This window comes from Seriola lalandi, unplaced genomic scaffold (assembly GCF_002814215.2).
Source record: "Seriola lalandi dorsalis isolate HSWRI2012SDOR001 ecotype SW California unplaced genomic scaffold, Sedor1 jcf7180002054901, whole genome shotgun sequence".
Taxonomy (NCBI): Eukaryota; Metazoa; Chordata; class Actinopteri; order Carangiformes; family Carangidae; genus Seriola; species Seriola lalandi.
The window spans coordinates 1,007,005-1,026,603 of NW_019525453.1; the positions used below are offsets into that span (position 1 = coordinate 1,007,005).

General features: G+C 40.6%; 1 protein-coding gene across 1 annotated transcript; it reads right to left on the minus strand.

Moving 5' to 3' along the window:
- Window positions 1-386: 386 nt before the first annotated feature.
- Window positions 387-18,901, minus strand: med23 (mediator complex subunit 23). The gene is made up of 30 exons (XM_023430154.2): window positions 18,723-18,901; window positions 17,261-17,292; window positions 16,956-17,043; window positions 16,742-16,866; window positions 16,268-16,379; window positions 15,636-15,734; window positions 15,377-15,478; window positions 15,193-15,262; window positions 14,667-14,779; window positions 14,475-14,570; window positions 9,236-9,442; window positions 8,613-8,756; window positions 8,237-8,382; window positions 7,795-8,040; window positions 7,499-7,641; window positions 6,794-6,968; window positions 6,168-6,331; window positions 5,933-6,057; window positions 5,609-5,814; window positions 5,075-5,255; window positions 4,765-4,935; window positions 4,425-4,641; window positions 4,149-4,258; window positions 3,850-3,976; window positions 2,950-3,115; window positions 2,728-2,800; window positions 2,409-2,623; window positions 2,187-2,307; window positions 1,920-2,051; window positions 387-1,120 (listed from the first exon to the last, which is right to left on the minus strand). Exons 1-30 carry the CDS (start codon window positions 18,771-18,773, stop codon window positions 902-904), a joined length of 4,176 nt encoding a protein of 1,391 aa, XP_023285922.1. The 5' UTR covers window positions 18,774-18,901; the 3' UTR covers window positions 387-901.
- Between the last annotated feature and the right edge of the window lie 698 nt (window positions 18,902-19,599).

The following is a 19,599-nucleotide window of genomic DNA, read 5'->3' on the forward strand; positions in this document are numbered from 1 at the left end:
AAATGTTGGACTCCCCCTACTGGTGTCCGGCTCCTATCATATTTTTTATGGAACGGTAGGCAAGCACAGCATTCTCAGAAACTGGGTCGTCTAGGTCATGACCTGCCCGAGTGTGACTCACCTAAAGAAAGTGTTTGTCCAGAGAGTGAGAGATGGGGGTTGGCTGAAATGACAGAGAGAGTGTGGTATTCACACCCAGAAAAACAGCAGGCTGAAGTTATCAGGGCAACACTAACAAAACAGCAGCCCAAGACAAAAGCTTTTTAGTGGGGTAATCCAAAGAGGGACGAATGATGGGAGCAAACGTTTTCTGTAATTTCGCTTTGCATCTGTACATAAAAGGCTCAAACCACACACACAACTTCAATAAAAAGCTGATACCAGGATACCAAAATCTTTTTTTTAATGAAATAGTAATGATAATATACAATATAAAAATGACTGCAGACAAAGGTAAAAAATGATGTCATGATAATAGCGAGAAATGCTGTTTCCTTGTGACCCTACTAAATGAGACCTGGAGATTATGTACAGTTTGTTGGTATAGAGATGCTCCTTCTGATAAATGTTTTGCCAGAGATCCTTCATTTTTTCAGATGCTCTCTAAATATGTCAAAGCGATACATTTTGAGAGTTTCCTGGGGAGCAGCTTTTTCACTTTGCAACAAGTTGAGTTTTACGAAATAGAAGATTCATGATTAGGACAGACAACCAGCTCTACAGTGTTCTTGTTTATTAAAGTACAATAAACATGTATAATCCTCACTTTGAGAATAATCCAAGTTAAAAATAAAAACAAATGCAAAAATGTTTCAAAAACTCAAACAACATATCTGACTGCGTTGTGTGTGTAGATGTCCGTCCTCATGATTGTAACTGTTTTTGTGTTTACCTAGGCCGCCTACATCGGCGTGTGTGTGTGCTGTGTGGAGGAGGGCGAGGCGGCAGCAGAGGACGACGAGAGTGAGGAGGGAGGGGGCTGAGGGGCGGAGGAGGAGGAGGGGGTGGAAGTGGAGGTGGCAGCGGCAGCCGATGAAGAGGTCTCTATCTTGCTGCTGTGTGTGATGAAGCGCAGACGCAGCTTCATGGCCGGACGCAAAGTCATGATGATTTTCTCCACCTAGAGAAAGATAGAGACAGATGGAGACGGAGGCAGAGAGGTCAACACACAGATGTTGACAGAAGGATAATTTGAAAAGAAGGAAAATAATGACGACTCATAGGGAAAGTGAGGAAAAATAACAAATGCCACAAATATGATGTTGTTTGGGTTTAAGCTCACCTGCACAGTTAAATCTCTGAAGCAGTAGTAAAATTAAGATAAAGTGGAATTACCAGTTCAACACAATATCACATTCATTTATATATATATATATATATATATAAATATCACTGGTTTCGAACCACAAACCCCAAAAAAGGATGCGTATAGCATGAATAAAGACTGTTCTCAGTGTACAATAGTGGCTTTGTCCATTAAATTAAGGATTTGAAAGGCATCTGATATAAAGTACACTTCTCTAAGCTTCGAGCACAAAGTGAAGCTACAGTTTCATCTCCTCTAATTGACTCATGGGGATTTGTCTTGCTGCACAGGGGGTGACAGATTCAAACTAAAAATGGAAAATTGAAACACAAAACTGTCTCCTGAGGAGCAGCGAGTTCATGGATGTCATCTTACTTGAAAGCTGTGTGACGAAGGTCTCCATTTGTCTGTTTTTAGTATTTTTTACCAGTTATGTTTTGTCAGTTTTTTTTGTACCGTTGTATTTTTTTCTTCACTATTTACTGTTCCCTTTAGAAAAACATGCTTGTGTACCTAAGCAGAACGCTATAATGACAACCTGTCAAAGTAATAGAACAGGCTGTTGGGTTTAAAGTTAATACATTTTCCATTTAAAACCCAGGCTTAAGCTTACCTGCTCCTTCACACTGTCTCCAGTGTACATGTATTTAATGTGATAGAGGAAATCACAGATTGGGTCCATGTAGCCGAGATGTTGGCAGTGTTGGTCCACCGCCTGGAGCATCTCATAGAAGGCCACGCCAATCTGAAACACGCACAAGCACACAGGAATATATGCGTCAAACTTGAAATAAAGGGAACGTTATAAAACCCAATTATGCATTTTTTCAGATGTAACAATTATCATCTAAAGCATCTATAATCAAACTTGTGTGTGTACCTCCAACATGCATCGCGTCCTCTCCTGTTGAAAGCGCTGCAGGAACGGCCCCACCAGGTGATACACGTAGAGCAACTGGAACTCCGTCTGGACGATGGGCTTCAGAGTCTCTGACAGGAATCTACACCAACAGATTTATAATGACACGACAATCAGAAATGATGCTAGGCTAAAAATCATGAAAAGGACCTAAAGAGCAAGAGAGACTGAAGACCTCCTTACTTGGGTATCAGAGACAGTTGTCCGATGGATGAGTGATGCCAGACAGCGTGTGCCAAGGCGAGCACATAACTGCAGTTCATTTCACTGTAGCTCTGGTGACAGGCTGTGAAGTCCAGCAAGGCGAAGGGAAAGCCGGCCCACTCCGTCTCTGACGTCAGGGCCGGAGAGCTGATCACAGACACGATGCGGTCGTGGAGAACGATCCAGTAGGGCTCCTGAGAGAGAGAAGAGGTGCAGAAGTGGTCATGGTGAACAAGCTCCATGTGACTTCATCAAATAATGAAGCACTGTGAAGATCTGTTGCGTGTGGTTTTCTTACAGGAAGTGCAGTGATCACAAGTCCAATGGCATTCATCCAAGCTGTGATGTTCTCTCTGGGAACCAGGGGTTGGCTGAAGGGTAAAAAGGAGAACATAAACTGATGCTTTCATGGATAACAAATCTGTTTACCATTTCCTAGAGCACAAATTTAGCATCATTTTTCCTTGAACAATCAGAGCTGTTATATGTTTGAAGGTGACATGCTGTTCGTCCATCATACCTCTTCAACACAACATTGAGCAGAGCGTTTCCGACATCTTTCCCCGGCACGGCCAAAGCCATCAGCTCCACACAGGTGACGTGCAGGGCATGGGCCGCGGGGTTGGGGAACTCGTTGAACCTCCAGTCACAATTGGGGAAAGGACCGGGTGACTTTCCCGCCATGGGTGAGAAGGAAGTTAAGGAGAGTGAACGTCACAGGAGGAGGCAACAAGGTTTAATAGTGGCAGGGAAGTGCTAGGTGTCCCAGTTTTAATTACATGTCTGTTCTCCATCTTTAACACTGTTTGGCTGTTGACACATTAGACACTTTGACAGATTCTACCTTGCTTTCAATAATTCTTTTCCATTGTAACAACCCCACTGGCTGCACTAAAAATGAACTGAGATTAAATTAACTGCCGAGCTACAAACAATTACTGTCTCACATTAAAGCAAAGTGGCATTTAGGGATTATCAGCAGTAAAGGAAATATATTATTCAGGTACCCCAGAGCCCCGTGACTTTCTGTTAGCCAGCATCAAGGTAGTCGTTACTGAGAATACTAACTTACTGCACACTAATATTCCATTATTATTGCAAACTTGACAATATTCAGAATTTGATATGGATCATGTAAACAGCATATTCCAAATACTGGCCTTTTTCACGTGAAACCATGTGGGGTATGCCAACATTATTCAGGTTTTAGGAGCATTCTTTGGACATGTACACAGTACATTTGGAGTATGCGTCTCAGCTGGAGATTTTATGGGAGTTTGTCTTGTGGGTTAACAGTCAGCTCTATGCATTGTACACAAATGAACTAGACATCAGTTTGCAAGAACCTGAATATTTTGTGCATGTAAACATAATGAGTAATAAATCCAGCTAACAATAGGATGAGATTAATAAAGGATATTGTCCACGAGGCGTCCAATCAGCTTGCAGTAGTAGGTATCATCAGGGATCCAAACGATGTCCTCTCTGGGGTTCATGCCAAACTTCAGATAGGTCTCACTAAGGCACCAACCTGGGGTACGGTTGTCCTATAGAAACATTACACTCTTAAAAAAAAACTGCTGCCAATAACAATAAATAAAATTGATCAACATATAAAATGAGACAACAACATGTATGGTTTTAATAAATAACATATCGTGTAAATTGTTACAACATTTGATATATTAACTCGGATGTATGTGCGTTCCCTCTGCATACCTTTAGTGAAGACATGATGGCGTGCACCAGTTTTCTCTTCAGGCTGGTTCGGTCCCTCAGGTGTCGTTCGTAGTAGTGAAGTGTGTTGTACAGGTAGGTGACTGGACGGTCTGTACACAATCACAACAGTGCACACAGATCAGTTTGCACAACCAAACTCAGGAATTCAAATCCCAGGAGACGGCCCTTCTTCCCTTTGTCATTTTTCATCCAAACATTTATTGCTATTGCTCTTTCTTTCTACATAGCCCTGCATTTTTAGACAGTCTTACTCACCATGGAACTTGTACAGCCCTCCTAGATGATCCAGCAGCGTTTCCAAAGACTTGGAGACGGGAAGAAGCTCCAGGAAGCGGTGGATGACGATGTCAAAGACGGGCAGGAAGCGCAGACACACGTTGCCGAAGTAGATTGGCAGGTACTGTGGCTGGAGCTGCATGGGAGGGTTGACTTGGTCTGCAAGACCCTCAAAATACAGTTTCTCTGGGTATTTCTGAAAGGAGAACAACAAATAACTTTTTAACAGAGCTACGTCACAATAATTTTACAATTTTAATTTTGTGTTTTTAAAAATGGGATCTTTCACCATTTAATTTCACTTTGTTTTTTTGTGTACCTTGTGGTAGCTCATGTGTTTGTTGTGCCAGTCACTCTGGAGCCAGTGCTCGGGGGCGTTCTCCTTCACAAAATCGTTGACTCGGTTTCTGAAGTCGTTGGGCTTCAGCAGCAGCAGCTGGATTATGAAGTAGCAAACCTGAGCTTCGTTGCCCTCATGGCTACGCATCGCCTGGAGGGAGAAGAGAAAAGCAGAGTGATGCAAAGTCTTTGTCAGATTTACAGGAGATATAAAGAGAAGCATATCATATGTGTGTGTGTGTTCTATTAAATAACCCATTATATTTCTCTGTACACAAGCTTGTCCTTACCAGACACAGAATGAGTCTGTCCAGTGTGACTATGTTGTATTTCCAGACCATGTCGTTGAGTATTTCGATGCACTTGTTGAGCTGCTGTCCGCCTGCCGAGGTTGAGAACTCATAGACAAGGAAGTCTGCAAATGTGCGCACGTGAGCCACAAGCGCACGAGCCCCGATACGCTCCAAGACCCTGAGGGATAAGGAGTCAGGCTACAGTTAGATAATCATCCCACAACCACACAACTGCTGTATTCTCCCACTGGACCAATTAGCTACAGATGTTGTTTAGAGACCTCTCTCGCCAATTAGTGTGAATCTAAAATGCTTCAACATCAGTGGTGAGATGCATCATTACCACATATGATAGTGGTGTCTCATGGAAATATAACCAGTATCAACTGTCATTACTGGTGTTCAGTGTTGTGAGAAAATAAAACACTGTAGACACGTGTAAAAATTACAAACGTATATACTAAGTACATGTTTGTGTAAATGTGTAACTGCTGGGTCTTATTATAGGGACACAAAATAATGAGAGTCCACCTGAAGCCTATCTGGTTAATGTGGTCCGTCTCCAGCAGCATCTTCCACAGCAGACAGAGGAAGAGTGGGGGAGAGCCCTGCATAGAGAAGTGGGTAATGATGTCGTTCTCATTGGCCATGGACTTCCACTTCCTGTACTCCTCTTCCACGTTCTTCTTCAGGTTGAAACGAGACTCCTGAGGGACGTTGTTCTGCTTGAAGAAGGCCTGGAGGAAATGGAGGGGTGGGAGTCATTATAAGAGGAGGAATCTGATTTAAGAAAACAATAATATATATACTTTGAGTTTGTCAGTGTCATCCATGCCAAAGTGACCATATTTGCACCTGTAGTGGAGCAGGGAAGCAGGACAGAGTGTGTGAGGCCCAGTTATGAGGCGTGAAGGTCATGATGGTCTGGAGAATGTCTTTACACCAAGTCCCATGGATGGAGTCAGACCCTGTGAAAAAGTCTTCATACAAACACAAAGTGGGTGACCGTATGGCACGCGAAACAGGGACAGACAACTCAAATAAACCTCAAGAGAAATATCTAAAGAAGTAAATCCAGAGTGAGAGCTACCAGTGACGTGTGTGGCTCTGGCCAAGGTGAGGATCAAGGCTCGGTTTAGTTCCTCAGACTCCGCTGACAGAACCGTCTTTGGGTCGTTGAGGAAGCGGGTGAACTGGGGTTGCACCTCCGAACTCCCCAACGCTGTGATCAGCCGCAGAGCTGTGCTCTCAACACTAAAGAAAGGCACAAAGACATAGACATAAGACAACTAGAAACACTATCAGAAGCCTTGAAATTTCTTTAGTCTTTTTCAACCATCCTCAGTTGTAATTACAGGAGGTGGACACAATAAAAAAAACACATACATGTGCTATAGCAAAGTGTTGGTTGAATTGTGTTGTATTTTCTATGTAGTTTGGGGTGTTTCTGTTGGACATCACATTGTATTTGATTGTCAGGTTAATATGTAAACCACCTATACTCAAGATGTTAGATCAATAACTCAACATGATTATCATTTTATTATGTCTTACAGTAGAAATCCTAATGGCATTGGTATTTGTGACTGGAACTGAGACTCACAATAGTGAATGAAACAATAATATACATAGTAATAGTTGATCAATAGTGACAGTATTGTGTAGTGATATATAGTAAGTATCTTGGATATTTTTGAATGTGTGTGTGCACATTACCACAGATGCAGCTGATTCTGGTTGGTCTGGGGCACGGCAGCCAGACTGTGCAGATGACTCAGTAGCTGGACTCTGTAGTGCGGCTGGATGTGGTGCATCCTGTAGCTGAACATCTCCAGCAAAGTGTGAAGGATTCCCCACGCGTGAGACTTAAACACATTGGGCAACAGCTGGCCTGAACAGACAGAGAGACAGACTAATGTTAAACACAATTGTTCTGATTCAGTCTGCTCAAAATGCAACCGAAGCTGTACTGACAAACTTGGCGTGAACATGCTGAGCACTTTTATAAATTCTGAAAACATAGTGGACGCATATAGATAGATTTTGATTGCTTTGTTTTTGTCTCTCAGGCATAAACATTAATGCATATCCACCACCATACACAAATTTGATTTGTTTGTATTATTTTCTATTTATGGTAAAACTGTGTAGTTTCTTTTGTAACAAACTGGCTTTGGAAATACTGAGGCATCTCTAAAGCCAATCTCCAGCCAGACTAGTGTCAGTTTAATTTAATGCTGCTTTACAACGGTTAAAGATACGAAGCCTGTGAGTGTAAACGATACAAGTTCATCAAATGTCCTAATCATTTTTCTTGCCTTTTTTCTAATCTTTTTTCCTGCTTCTATTCCTCACTGCTGGATAGTCTGAGCTTCTGAACACCGTGACAGCACCCAAAAAAATGAATCAAAATGTACTCACTGATGAATCCTTTGATGCCCAATGACTCGATCTCCATATAGACCAACAGCCTGCTGTATGTTTCTACCAGGGCAGGGGCCAGAGCAGTGCTGGATTTGGCATGGGCCAACTTTATCACCCGTGTGGCAATGCTGTGGATCAGACTGGAGACAGACAGGCAGACTGAGACTTATAAAGACGCAGAGGAAGACATGAGTAAAATAATCTGTAAAATTCATCGTCTGTCCTTCTAAACAGTATCTATACAAACAATGAGGCATCTCATTTTCCCTCATCTTCATCTCCATCCTCCCTACCTCATCTTTGCATGTACTGTGAGTGAATCCAGCAGGTTCATGGGCAGTGGTGTGACAGATCCTGATGCCATACAGTTGGTGCCAGGCAGGTTGATCCTCATAGATCCGTTACCATAGATGGTCTCTACTAGGACGCCCATCGGCAGCGTGAAGCACTCTGAGTTTGTGCTGTAGGCGTTACACAGCAGGGCGATCTTATAGTCGGACATGCCCAGAGTCTTGTTACGCAGCGACTGCTGGAGAAACCTAACAGACAGGGAGGGGTGGAGGTCGGGTCATCATGTTACACAGCAGATCTCACGGTTAGCTTGATTTTATTTCACTATTTACTGGGTTCATTTGTGGTACAGTTTGGAAGCAAACTCTTATGGTTGAGCACAGTTTTAAAAAGGTAGTGAAGCAAAGCAAACACTTCATGGTATAGTATTTTAAAGATACGTACTCATGGTGTAGCTTCAGAGAGTGCGGTATGGGGATCTGCAGTTTGGAGTTGTCATTCTGAGCTTTGCGGTTAAGGTGGATCCAGATACAGGTCATGGCAAAGGAATGAGTGGACTGAGGCTTGTTAATGTCAGGAACTGGGATGCACTGAAAGTGAGAGAAGAAAAAACAAAGATAAATCTGTTAGTGCTGCCTATAAAGTTGTTAACAAGAGAAAACTACCAATAACACTTCTACAGCTGCCAATAAAAACATTCTGCATTAGAAAACATTTGAAACGAGACACACAGTGCAAAAGACAAGAAATGATCAATTAAAATGGGGCACAAGTGATAATAATCATAGTAAACCAAGATAATTTCTTAGCAGATGTGAACCTCTTTTTCTGGGTAAAGCAGGTCGAAGAGCTTCATGACAGGCAGGAAGTCAGCCAAGGCGTTCTTCTGAATGCTTCCTGATATGAACTGTAGCAAGACCCACATCAGGTGATCTCTCCCTTTAATCAGACCTCTGCCTGCAAGCTGCAAGAGGAAAGGGGTGAAAGAAGGAAATACTAAAGAAATGCTCAACAAAAAAGATCACATGAGCTGAGATTTCATAACTTTAATAATAAATACAGTTTTAAATGATATTCTACTTTCTTGCCCTGCATTTTCTACTGTACATACAGGAGTTAGAGAGGCCAGAGAGCTGGCACGGTATTTACTGAACTAAAGGTTGTATGTATGTGACTGGAGTTCACTTAACTCTCCATTGAATATTTGAAATTCAGCTGTTACCACCTGAGCTGCCTGCAAGCTGCTTGACTTGCAGTGTAAATATAATTACTTTTATCAGATTCATTGAAGATTTACACTATCAATAATATGTTTCAACACACCATCCTCTTAAGTGGCTTTAAGATTACACTTATTGTATGTGTTTTTCATCTGTGTGACTGCAATCCAATCATTTATTAGTGGGCTCATTAAGCCTCTCTGCCTCCCGTCTTCCTCCTCACCTTTTGATGTAACGACAGCACCATGTGCGGGAAACTTGCAAACTGAAACAGCACAAAGAAGATGAGCTGAGAGGAGAGGTGCTGCCACAGTAGCTGGCTAGTTCCTCCGATGTCGGCGTCAAAGTGTTCCTCAGTCTCAGAGCGCTCCATGGCGTACACCACCAGGTCCACCAGCTGCTCCTCTAGCACCGGGCAACGCTGCTTATGCTGTCAGGGGAGGAGGGGAGTGTTAAAGGATAAAGAGAACAGTGGGCAGGAGAGAGAGGAGGTTAAACAGAGAAAAGGGAGGAAAGACGTCCAAGAAAGAAAGAGGGGTGAAGGAAACACGTAAAGACAGAGGGAAGAAAGAATGATAGGAAGGTTATCATCAATATACTTCACATACAAAGTTTAATGCTGATAGATGGTCGAGCAGTCAAATTGACTTATAAAACCTCTTCCCATCCCTTGCATGCAGGACTGCATCTCCTTCCTGCCTCTGTCAGCTGGGTATACCTTCCTCTGACCCCATCTCCATTTACCTTCATATCCAGATGTTCTGGTATCTTCCTGTGATCTTATTATGGACGAGTGGGAGCTAAACTTATGTCTCCATATAGCTCCAGGAATTTGCCTCATTGTAGAGATTTTCTGATACCATTTTTTTCTTTCCCGATACCAATTCCTCTACCTGAACTTGTGTATCTGTCCGAGTACTGATCAGATACCATTGTGTTAAAAAAAAATTGACAGCTGTATACTGCTAACCCTGTATGGATGTGATATAATTGCTGTCATTGTTGGTTAAACCATTTGTAAAACATGAACAGATGCATGAATACAATAAATCTTGCTTATATTATCCAAATAATGTCAATCATAAAAAAACAAATAACACTTCCTACACTAATATATTGCGGGTATCAGATTTGTACATAGACTTGAGTACTTGCCGATACCTGATATCATATTTTAGGCAGTATCGGAGGCATTTACAGAACTAGTATCGGTATCAGAACAACTCTACCTCATTGTAATTTGGACCAAGTAAGATCTCCATCAAATCCTCTGCTACAGCTCCAGGGCATGTAAAAGGTTGCAGCTCTCTATTTTGAAGGTTTTACATAGAATGAGCGAATCAATCAGAAAAGAAATTTCACGTGCTTATGGGTAATTGCCAATCAGCATTACACCCACAATCTAGGCAAGTCAAATCTTGTCTAAACTTTGACATTGCAAGGAGGTAACTGTTTTTAGAACATCTCGCCAAAGGACTGCAGTTGAAAACTAGCTTGGTGGTTAACAACAGCACATTTATTTAGTTATTTATGTTGATTCATTGGATTGTCCTTTAATAAATAAAGACAGTATTAATGCCAATATATTATAACACAAAAGTAAAACTGAGCTCAGCTGAGGTCTTGTGGGAAGTATAACCTGGTTTTCTGGAATTATCATATCATGCAGAAACAACATGTTTCCATATAGAATAGAACTGTATGATATGTGAACGTCACAGGGGCAACTGAACCAGCAATGTTGTGAGTTTCATGTGTACAGGGGACTTTCAATGAAAGACAGGAGGCGAAAGGAAAGAGGGGAAGGGAATCAAGAGAAAGTCAGAAAAATAGCTGGAGAGAGGGGGAGGCGGGGGAGGCACGTTAACAAGATTTCAAAGCCCCAAGGCCATGTAGTACAGTTAACACAGTCCATGTTCGACTGTGGACCGAGTACATTCTTCTGTGTGGGCTAGAGTTGGCATACAATGTGGAAGACTGTGTAAACATGGTACTATAAACCAATACTGGATTGAAGCTCTATGCATCGCAATTATTGAATTTCATGGAGAAAGTAACTTCACCCAGTAGTGACAGAGCAGGAGTGAGGATCTCTGCACTTCAGGACTTAACAAAGCCCTTTTCATTCAACTGGGACACAGCATAGCAAGGAACTGAACAGCACAGCACAGCACAGCACAGCACAGCAAGGCACAGCACAGCACAGCACAGCACAGCACAGCACAGCGCAGTACAACATGGCACAGAACAGCAAGACATAGCACTAAACACCAAACTGAACCAAACAGTGCAACACATTCCCGCATGCAGGCTAACAGGGTTTGGGAAAGTGGGGAAGTGATGTGCTTGGGAAGACAAAGAGGAGCTGTGAAGCTGACGTCACGTCTCTTCCCCTGCCCCAAAACACACACAGAAAGAGAGAGAAGGTCAGAGAGAGAGATGGAGAGAAAGAGAGAAGGGTCCACATCTACTATGAGCCAAACAGCTTACCTAGTTATGTCCAAACACCAGTGTCCTGCCAACAAAAACCACACCGGTGGCAGGTCTATAATCTCACCTATCATCTACCAACATCCCAACCAATGGCAACTTTGTTTATTCTAACCCCTAACAAGCTAAAAACACAGGACCGCATCTGCGTCAAATACAATTTAAGTGTAACTTTCTCCACAATTAATCATTTTTCTCTACTTGATTTTCAGTCAGCCACCAGTTGTAATCACTGCTGGTAATTGCTTGTAAAGCAAGTAAACATGGCCAACTGTCTGCCACTGACAGTCAATGTCTGACTCTTGTGTTTTGAATTTCACAGTTCTGGTAACAGAGGCAAGGCTAGAGCTTAGTATACCTTGTCAGGTCATCATGACAAATGTGTAATTACATTTTGGATAATATCTGGGTGTCTGGATGAACTGTATAATTTTGGTCTGTGAACTATTGATACAAAATTCAGAGAGCAACATGACATGTAAGTCGATTATTGCTGCATTTGCTATGCCACAGTTTTTGAGGAAATATCCTTGGCTATTAACCTGCAGGTTAAGCACTTTTCATTAGCATTCATTTCAACATCTTATCCTATTTATCACCATAAGAGGAGCTTTTGTGATGGACATAATATTATCCACAAAAAAAACAAGTCTCCCTCACGTTTTCAGTCCCACTGGAAGCTACTTGAAGTTGACGAAGTGGCTCACTAACAATCATCAAGGTACAAACTGAAATAAACCCCAAACAACTATTGTCGTCTTTCATTAATGCGCATCATTAACCAGTGAACATCATGCAACACACGTCAGAGTTCACTCATCCAGTCAGACAGCCAATCAGAGTCACTCATCAGCCGACCTGGGCAAAACACTGCTCAAACACTTAAAATACAACAAAACTGAGTGAAAACTCACTGTGAGGAGGATTTGGCTTTGTGAATCACACTTTCCATGTCTTCTTTTTATTTTTATTCATTTGCTGTGATCAAAGCTTGAAACTTTTTAATACTACAAACATCAACCTATCAGTAACCAAGAGGTTTTCTTTGGAGAATAAGTCAGTTTATAAAGGAGCAGCATTAGCAGAGCATGACTATTACAAATTACAATCGTTGATCATTTTGGATCACACAATTTGCATTAGTTTATTAGGTTTGCTAATGTCTTGCAACAATAAAGCATCAAAAGTTAGTTTGGACTGAAAGTAGAAGACATGTCAGTGAGACAAAGTCATTTTTAAGATCCATCAACTGCAAATGCAGACTGTAATTCAACTCATCATAGTTTAGTGCTATGTAAAACCAAAATCCAACCAACCTGTCCTGTGCATACCGAAAAATTAATGAATAATTCAATAATAATTAATTGACCTGTAGACTTTCTAATATTTGTCTTTGCTGTAAGTGGTGCACAATCTTCCTGCTACTACTGTCTAGCTTATTACACTATACTTACATTATACAATTTTGTTATATGGTAGGCTGGCAAGATAGCTGTTAAGTGTCTTGATTCGCCAGACTGTTTTCAGCTAATTAATATGATTACACAACAATTATAATAAAAACATATAATAATGCCCAAATGAAGACCACCACTTAGTCAAAATAGTGTAGTTTTGCCCAGGTCAGTGCAACAAAGTAGCAGCATTGGGTCAGACACGAGAGGACCTCGCCAACAACAGGCACAGACCAGACTACATCCACACATGCAGTGCAGCAGGACTTGAAATGTCAACAGCAGGGGTTAAAGTCAGAAACACTTAATGTCAGGTTATCAGATGGAACCACAGACTGTGTAAAATGGCTGAGACTAAATACAAACAAAAGAGCAGTCCAGTGAATCCACAGTGTCAGCTAGTTCAATTAATCCAGAGTTGTACAACATAATTTAATATCTGCTGCCTGTCTATCATACTTTTATCTACCTGTTTATCTGTCTGTGTCTTTATACGGCCACATCTCTCTTTCTATTCGGTATATCTCTAAGAAGCCCTGCTGTGATCATTTCAAGCTCTGTGGCATTTCCCTTTACTCCATTTCAACTTTTTTTTTTTCTTGTCCACCTTCCCACTTCTAAGACATCAGTGTGCCTAAAAAGCTAAGCGTCCAATGGGCTGGTTAGCTGGTAGGTCAGGTGACCAGGAAGAGGAACAACGACATACCTGGGCAATGTTCAGAGTCTAGAGAGCGCATGGCAGAGAGACAGACAAACACAACACACAACCAGAGGAGAAAAGAGAGAGAAACAAAGACAGAGGGAGAAAGAAACAGAGAGGGGGAAAAAGGAGAGACAGAGAGAGAAAGTGGTGACTAAGGAGCTAGGTTGTTCACTGTCCGTTCAGCACAGTTAGGATCAACTCAGCCAATTCAAACATGCAAACCAGCTTCTAGTTTATTTGTCCATGGTTAAAATATGAAGAAAATCCAATATACAGCATTAATTATTGCTTTCTGTTAGCAACAAACTGTCTGGACACAACAGTTACTAGTCAAAATGTGTTGATGTCGATGAGATGGGCTGAGTTGAAACTGCATGAACCCAACAGGGCAAACTAACACCAGTGCATTATGGGTCAAGCTCACAGCATTGGCTTGCTTTACATATGGTCTTTATAGCTGTGTTACTAGGGTAACAAGGAAGGAGAGGGGTTCAAGGGAGAAAAAGGTGAGGAGAAGAGGAGAAATAAAAAAGGAAAGACACAAGTAAAGATGAAGAGAAACAGCAAACTAAGACATGAGCCGGATGAGGTAGAGAGAAAAAAGAACAACAGACTGGGAGCAGCAGAGGAGACAAGAATAAAAAAGGAGGAAGAGGTGTTGGGAACAGCAGGAGCAGAGAATGGGATGGCAAAAATGATAAAGAAAGGGGAGAGTCGGTAAAGAGAGTGAAAGGGAAAGGAAAAGTGACGGCAGGCGGAGGCCCTGGTATGCTGTGGAAGCAAAGGAGCAGAAGTAGAAGGAGAGGATGTTTTACCTGTTTGTTGAGTCCTAACATGTTGCACACCATCTCTCTTGAGTACGGCTGTTCAAGCACATAGCGCAGCAAACCTGTCTGTGGTTCAAACAGGTCCTAGAGCCCAAAAAACAAAACAAAAAAAAACACATTATTACTGCTTCTGGGAATGTGTGCATTGGTGTGTGAAGTGTGCGTAAGAACAAATGTTACCTTGTCAAAGGGCAGCATGCCTCTCAGGGGGAAGCGGAGAGTAGTGGGGTCTAATTTCCAGGAGTTACAGATCGCCCCGCTGTTATTCACTACTGGTAAAAGGCTGCATCGTCCTGCAGACACACACATCACATACATGATCTGTATTATGTACTTAATGTGAGAACAATTCATAAATCTGTGGCATGTGGTATACATGTAGGAGTGGAGTTAGCCACAGAGCACTCAGTAGAAACTGCCTAAATCTATTCTTGTGTCTTTATAGTTGTTTATTTTAGTCACTTATTTTCTACTGCTTTTCCCCTTTAGATTATATGTTGGTTTAAAAAAGGAATGGACTTCATTAAAGCATGAAAAGGAGAAACAATCAGAAAAAACAAGAACCCTTGAGAACCACAGAACTCTGAGATCTGGCTCTTTTTGATCAATATTCTGTAAGGATCCAGTGTGTGTGTGTGTGTGTGTGTGTGTGTGTGTGTGTGTGTGTGTGTGTGTGTGTGTGTGTGTGTGTTTATGTGCTTCTTACCACAGATAGAGTTGATTCTTGCTGTGGGTCTGAAACTGTCCACAAAATCTGATATCAAACTGCCTAGAAGCTGCAAATTGGAGAGACAAAACAAATGGACAGAAGACACAATAAGAGAGAAAGAGTGTTAGATATACACATATACAGTAGCTGCAGAAAAAACACACAAGGAACATACACTTACCCAGTGTGACAACTGTCCCTCTGGATACAGTTTTCTGATTTCTGTAATGGCAAAGTAGGCTGGCAGGAGGCAGGCATTTCTGTCCAGGATATACTCTACTACCTAAAATACACACAAATATTGAAACAAAATAAAACATTAAACTGCTAGGTGTTGTGTGCTTATAGAAAATAATTCTAACAAGCAATTAAATACAAAGAAATTCCAATTAATTAAATTCAAAAAGTAAAAGATGGAATAACAGGTTAAAAGGAATAACCTCTCTGGCAGCCAGGAGCTGCTGGACTATTGCTGAGCTGACAGTGGTAGGAATGGTCTGAATTTTATCCAGGACAGCTTTCAACAGGTCCCGGACACCCTGAAACACAAAGATACACACACACACTTAAGATTAAGACTAATCAGTGATTTAAGACCTCAGTTTTAACACGTCTGATCCAAAAGCTCAACATGCTGGAGAAAACTGACATTTTTTGTGATACCCGATAATGCCAGCAAGTCTCTAGAAAACATACTGGAATTTTTAGATTAATTTGTAACATCTTATAACACTTCCCATCGTTTGATATAGTTTGGAATTTCCTGCCGCAGGCCTGTTCTCTCTGTCAACAAGAGTCTCCAAATAGAGTCAACAAAGTCTGTTGTATCTGGCAAGTGACCTCTTGTAGTGTCAGCATGACCTCCAGCTGACAGCATTTCAGGAGAAATGTTCAGCTACATGAACACTGAAAACCATTTCGAGGCTGATGTTCTAACAGTGTCAAAAAAATCATATATATATTAAAAAAAAAAAAAAAAAATTGCAATGATTACACGAGGAATGATGGCTCAGCTGTGCTTGTATGTGTGAGTGTGAGTGTGTATGTGTGTGTGTGTGTGTGTGTCAGAGACCTTGTAGTCCACCCCTCCGATGATCTTGCGGATCAGTTTGAAAGTTAATGCCCACAACTGAGTCCTGTCCCACTCTAGACTCTCAGAGCTTATCAGAGCTACACACACCATCCTAGAGACAGACACAGAGATTCATTAGACAAATGATGATAAGAGGTCCAACACACAATGTGTTTGTGTTAAACAGAATCAGATTAATGAGAGACACGTGTTAATGAGACTGAATTTATCATATAAATGAACAGTAATCCTTTCAATTTTGGAATTATCATAAACCATAAGGATCATTCGTCTGTCTTAATTATATCTTGAGGCAGTAGCTGACAGTGATTGGGCCTAAGCAAAAACCTAAGTAAATCTCAACAAATTAACTCAATAATTATAGACTCAACTCAATTTGTCTAGCCCCAGAGTGTTAATTAATAGATATATATCTGTATTCATTTGTAAGTAAGTGTGTGTGACTGTCTGTACCTTGGCGGTAACAGGTTTGTCTCCACAGCCATTGCAAGACAGTCATAGAGGAAAGAGATTCTCTTGGGACTGTGCTGGCTGTGTATAAACCGCACTATCCATTGTACGCACTGTTCATGAGACTCCTGCAGAGAGACATGGAGAAAGTTACTAAAGAAAATTCAGCTAATTATTCAATATACCAACATGTGTTTGTTTCTGAGTGTGCAGGGACCTGTGGTAGTGTTCCCCAGTATTGTCTGAAGGCTCCAAGACAACTGATCAGTTTAGTCCTCTCATCCTCTGGAGTGTCCATAAACATCCTAAGGCACAACATATTCAATGGATAAGACAATAAAAGGCATTATACATTTGCATTCTAATATTTCATTGGTCTTTCTGCTAATTGAACTACTGAAATGGAAGTGCCAGAATAAGACAAACTATTATCATGCCTTCTTAAACAAGTGAAAACCTGATTTAATTAAATGATAACAGTACATCAGAAGGGGTGTGTCTGTTTGTTTAGAGTCATCTTACCCGGCAAAGGCCTCTTCTATCATCTCAGTTTTCTAAGAGGAGAAAAAAGGAGAAAAATGTTTAATTAAAAATGTTTCAATTCCTTCGATTTTTTCTTTAGTTTCACCTTTTTTACCGATCATAATAACCTTAGTAATGATGATGGTCATCCTTGAGATGAATCATCTCATTTACAAGGGGTCTTAAAATACAATGCGAACAAAAATGAAAAACTAAAAACTAAACAGAGACTTTAAAGTAAAAGGAAAGACAAAAACAAAATAGCAACAAACAATATCAACAGATACACCACAGTTTAAACAATCAACACACAAATTTATATATATATATATATATATATATATATATATATATATAATCTGAAAATAATCCCATAATCTGAAACATGTACACAAAGCATGTTCCTTTACATTTAGAGAATATGATTTGTAGGTCGGGGCATCTCTGTAGCACCACAGTGCTTCATTTATGGTATGTTGTGACACATAGGACCTTTATCCAAAAAAAATGTGATTTTGATGATATTTCAATGAATTTTTCAGCCCTTGTACCATTGTTGCACATTTTGTAGGGCACTGAAATCTGATTGAAGGGCATTTTGGACTTGCAGTAAATGAGGTTTAGAAATATAGTTTCAATAAGTTAAACAGAAGAATTAAAAACAGGAGGAGAAAAGAAAGAAAAAAGAGAGAACAGAAGTTGACTTTAGTGGAGTCCACCAGTCGCCCAAAAAATAAATAAATGAATAAATACACAGTGTATCAGGCTTCATATGTAACCTCAGCAGAGCTTATTAAATAGAGCTTGTGGGGTTTAAATGCAGATACAGTACCGTTAGTACATGATATTCAAATATAGCCGTATGTAGGGGGAATACTACTTCCTTTATCTAATGCTATTAGCCCTTCTCAATGCTACTTTTCACTGTCAAGGCAGGCAAGTAAAAATACCATAATACATTAAAGCTGGGTTAATATTAAATACATTAGTATTAAAAGATGAGAATGGATGCACACATAACAGTCAGTGAAAATCACAACAAATTCCACAATTGGCTGGAAAAGTGAAATAATATTTCATATGCAACATGTCATTACTATTTCTATTGGATACATTGTAAAGGTAAATAGGCAGGTCAACGCATTAAAAATGTGTAATGAATGACGATTACAAACTTGAATTCATGCATTAATTTCAAGAGCTTGTGAACACAATTTTCTTAAGCCTCCATTGTTTAGAAATGTTAGCCTACCGTTATTGACGTTAGGCTAACATTACAAGCTCAGCTGCTACAGCTTTAGCTAGCTGGAAAAAGTAATGTAAATAAAAACAAACTCTATCTTGAAAATCCTGTTAGAATGATTTATCTGCAAAACCAGCATCAGTTAGTGGAAAAGGCTAACGCTGTCTGAGATGCTAACAAGTGTTAGCTTTAAAACCAGTTCATAAAGCTGCAAATTACCACAACATCTTCAAAGATGCTCTGGAGCTGCGTCTCCATAGAAAGCGCCATATCTGCATCAAAATTGAGTCAATATTTAGCGAAGCATCATAAAAATACGTCCAGTTAGCGCTTTCAGTGAGTGCAGACAATCCTGTCAGCAAGCTAAATGCTAACAGGCACCGGAGTGAATACGTCGTGGGAGGCGCAACATCAAAAACAATCCGGAGATACATCAGAGACGGAATACGCACAGTTCCGCTTCAGTTAATCATCATTGTATGTTTCCGGCGGCTCTGCCTCTATAATTATATGTGTGATAATTACAGTTTTCACAAATATCATAGTGATTGTTATTGGCATGACAACAAAAGTCTGACCTATGAGCTATAATTTCTGAATTGCAGATAGGCTAATGGCAGTGGTGGCACAGGTTGGCCACCAGATGCCACTATAGGGGTGTGTCAAAGCACTGTTGTTGTTGTCTGTTTGTCATGTTTTGTACTGTATATTGCATTTAAAAATCAGTTAAATTAATTGTTATTAAGGTGTGGTAGAGAGCTGGTGTGGTAAATCTGTTTAGAAATCAGAGAAAAAAGAAGTTCATCAGTCAGTACTCCAGTGATAGTTGTCATCCAATGAACTTAAAATAGATAATTCAGTACACTCCTTTTTCCATAATGTAAACAAACATGGGCTGAAAAAAACGGGCCTCAAGTCAAAGCCCACAGCTTAGCCCACAATAACTACTTAAATACGTCCATGGTGTTTGAGGAGGTTCATTTATCATTTGATTATACTGCTAGTTTAATAACATGTAGTTCACGACTCCGTAACACTGTTCACACATCCAGCAGATGTAGAGCAACATTATACATTAGCCCAAACCAAAAATAAT

Coding starts and splice junctions, on each gene's coding strand:
- med23 (XM_023430154.2), bottom strand. CDS start 18,773: ATGGCGCTTTCTATGGAGACGCAGCTCCAGAGCATCTTTGAAGATGTT. Junction 5,815..5,932: donor GCTTCCCTGCTCCACTACAG/GTGCAAATATGG, acceptor CATTTCCTCCAG/GCCTTCTTCAAGCAGAACAA. Junction 5,256..5,608: donor ATTAACCAGATAGGCTTCAG/GTGGACTCTCAT, acceptor CTTATCCCTCAG/GGTCTTGGAGCGTATCGGGG.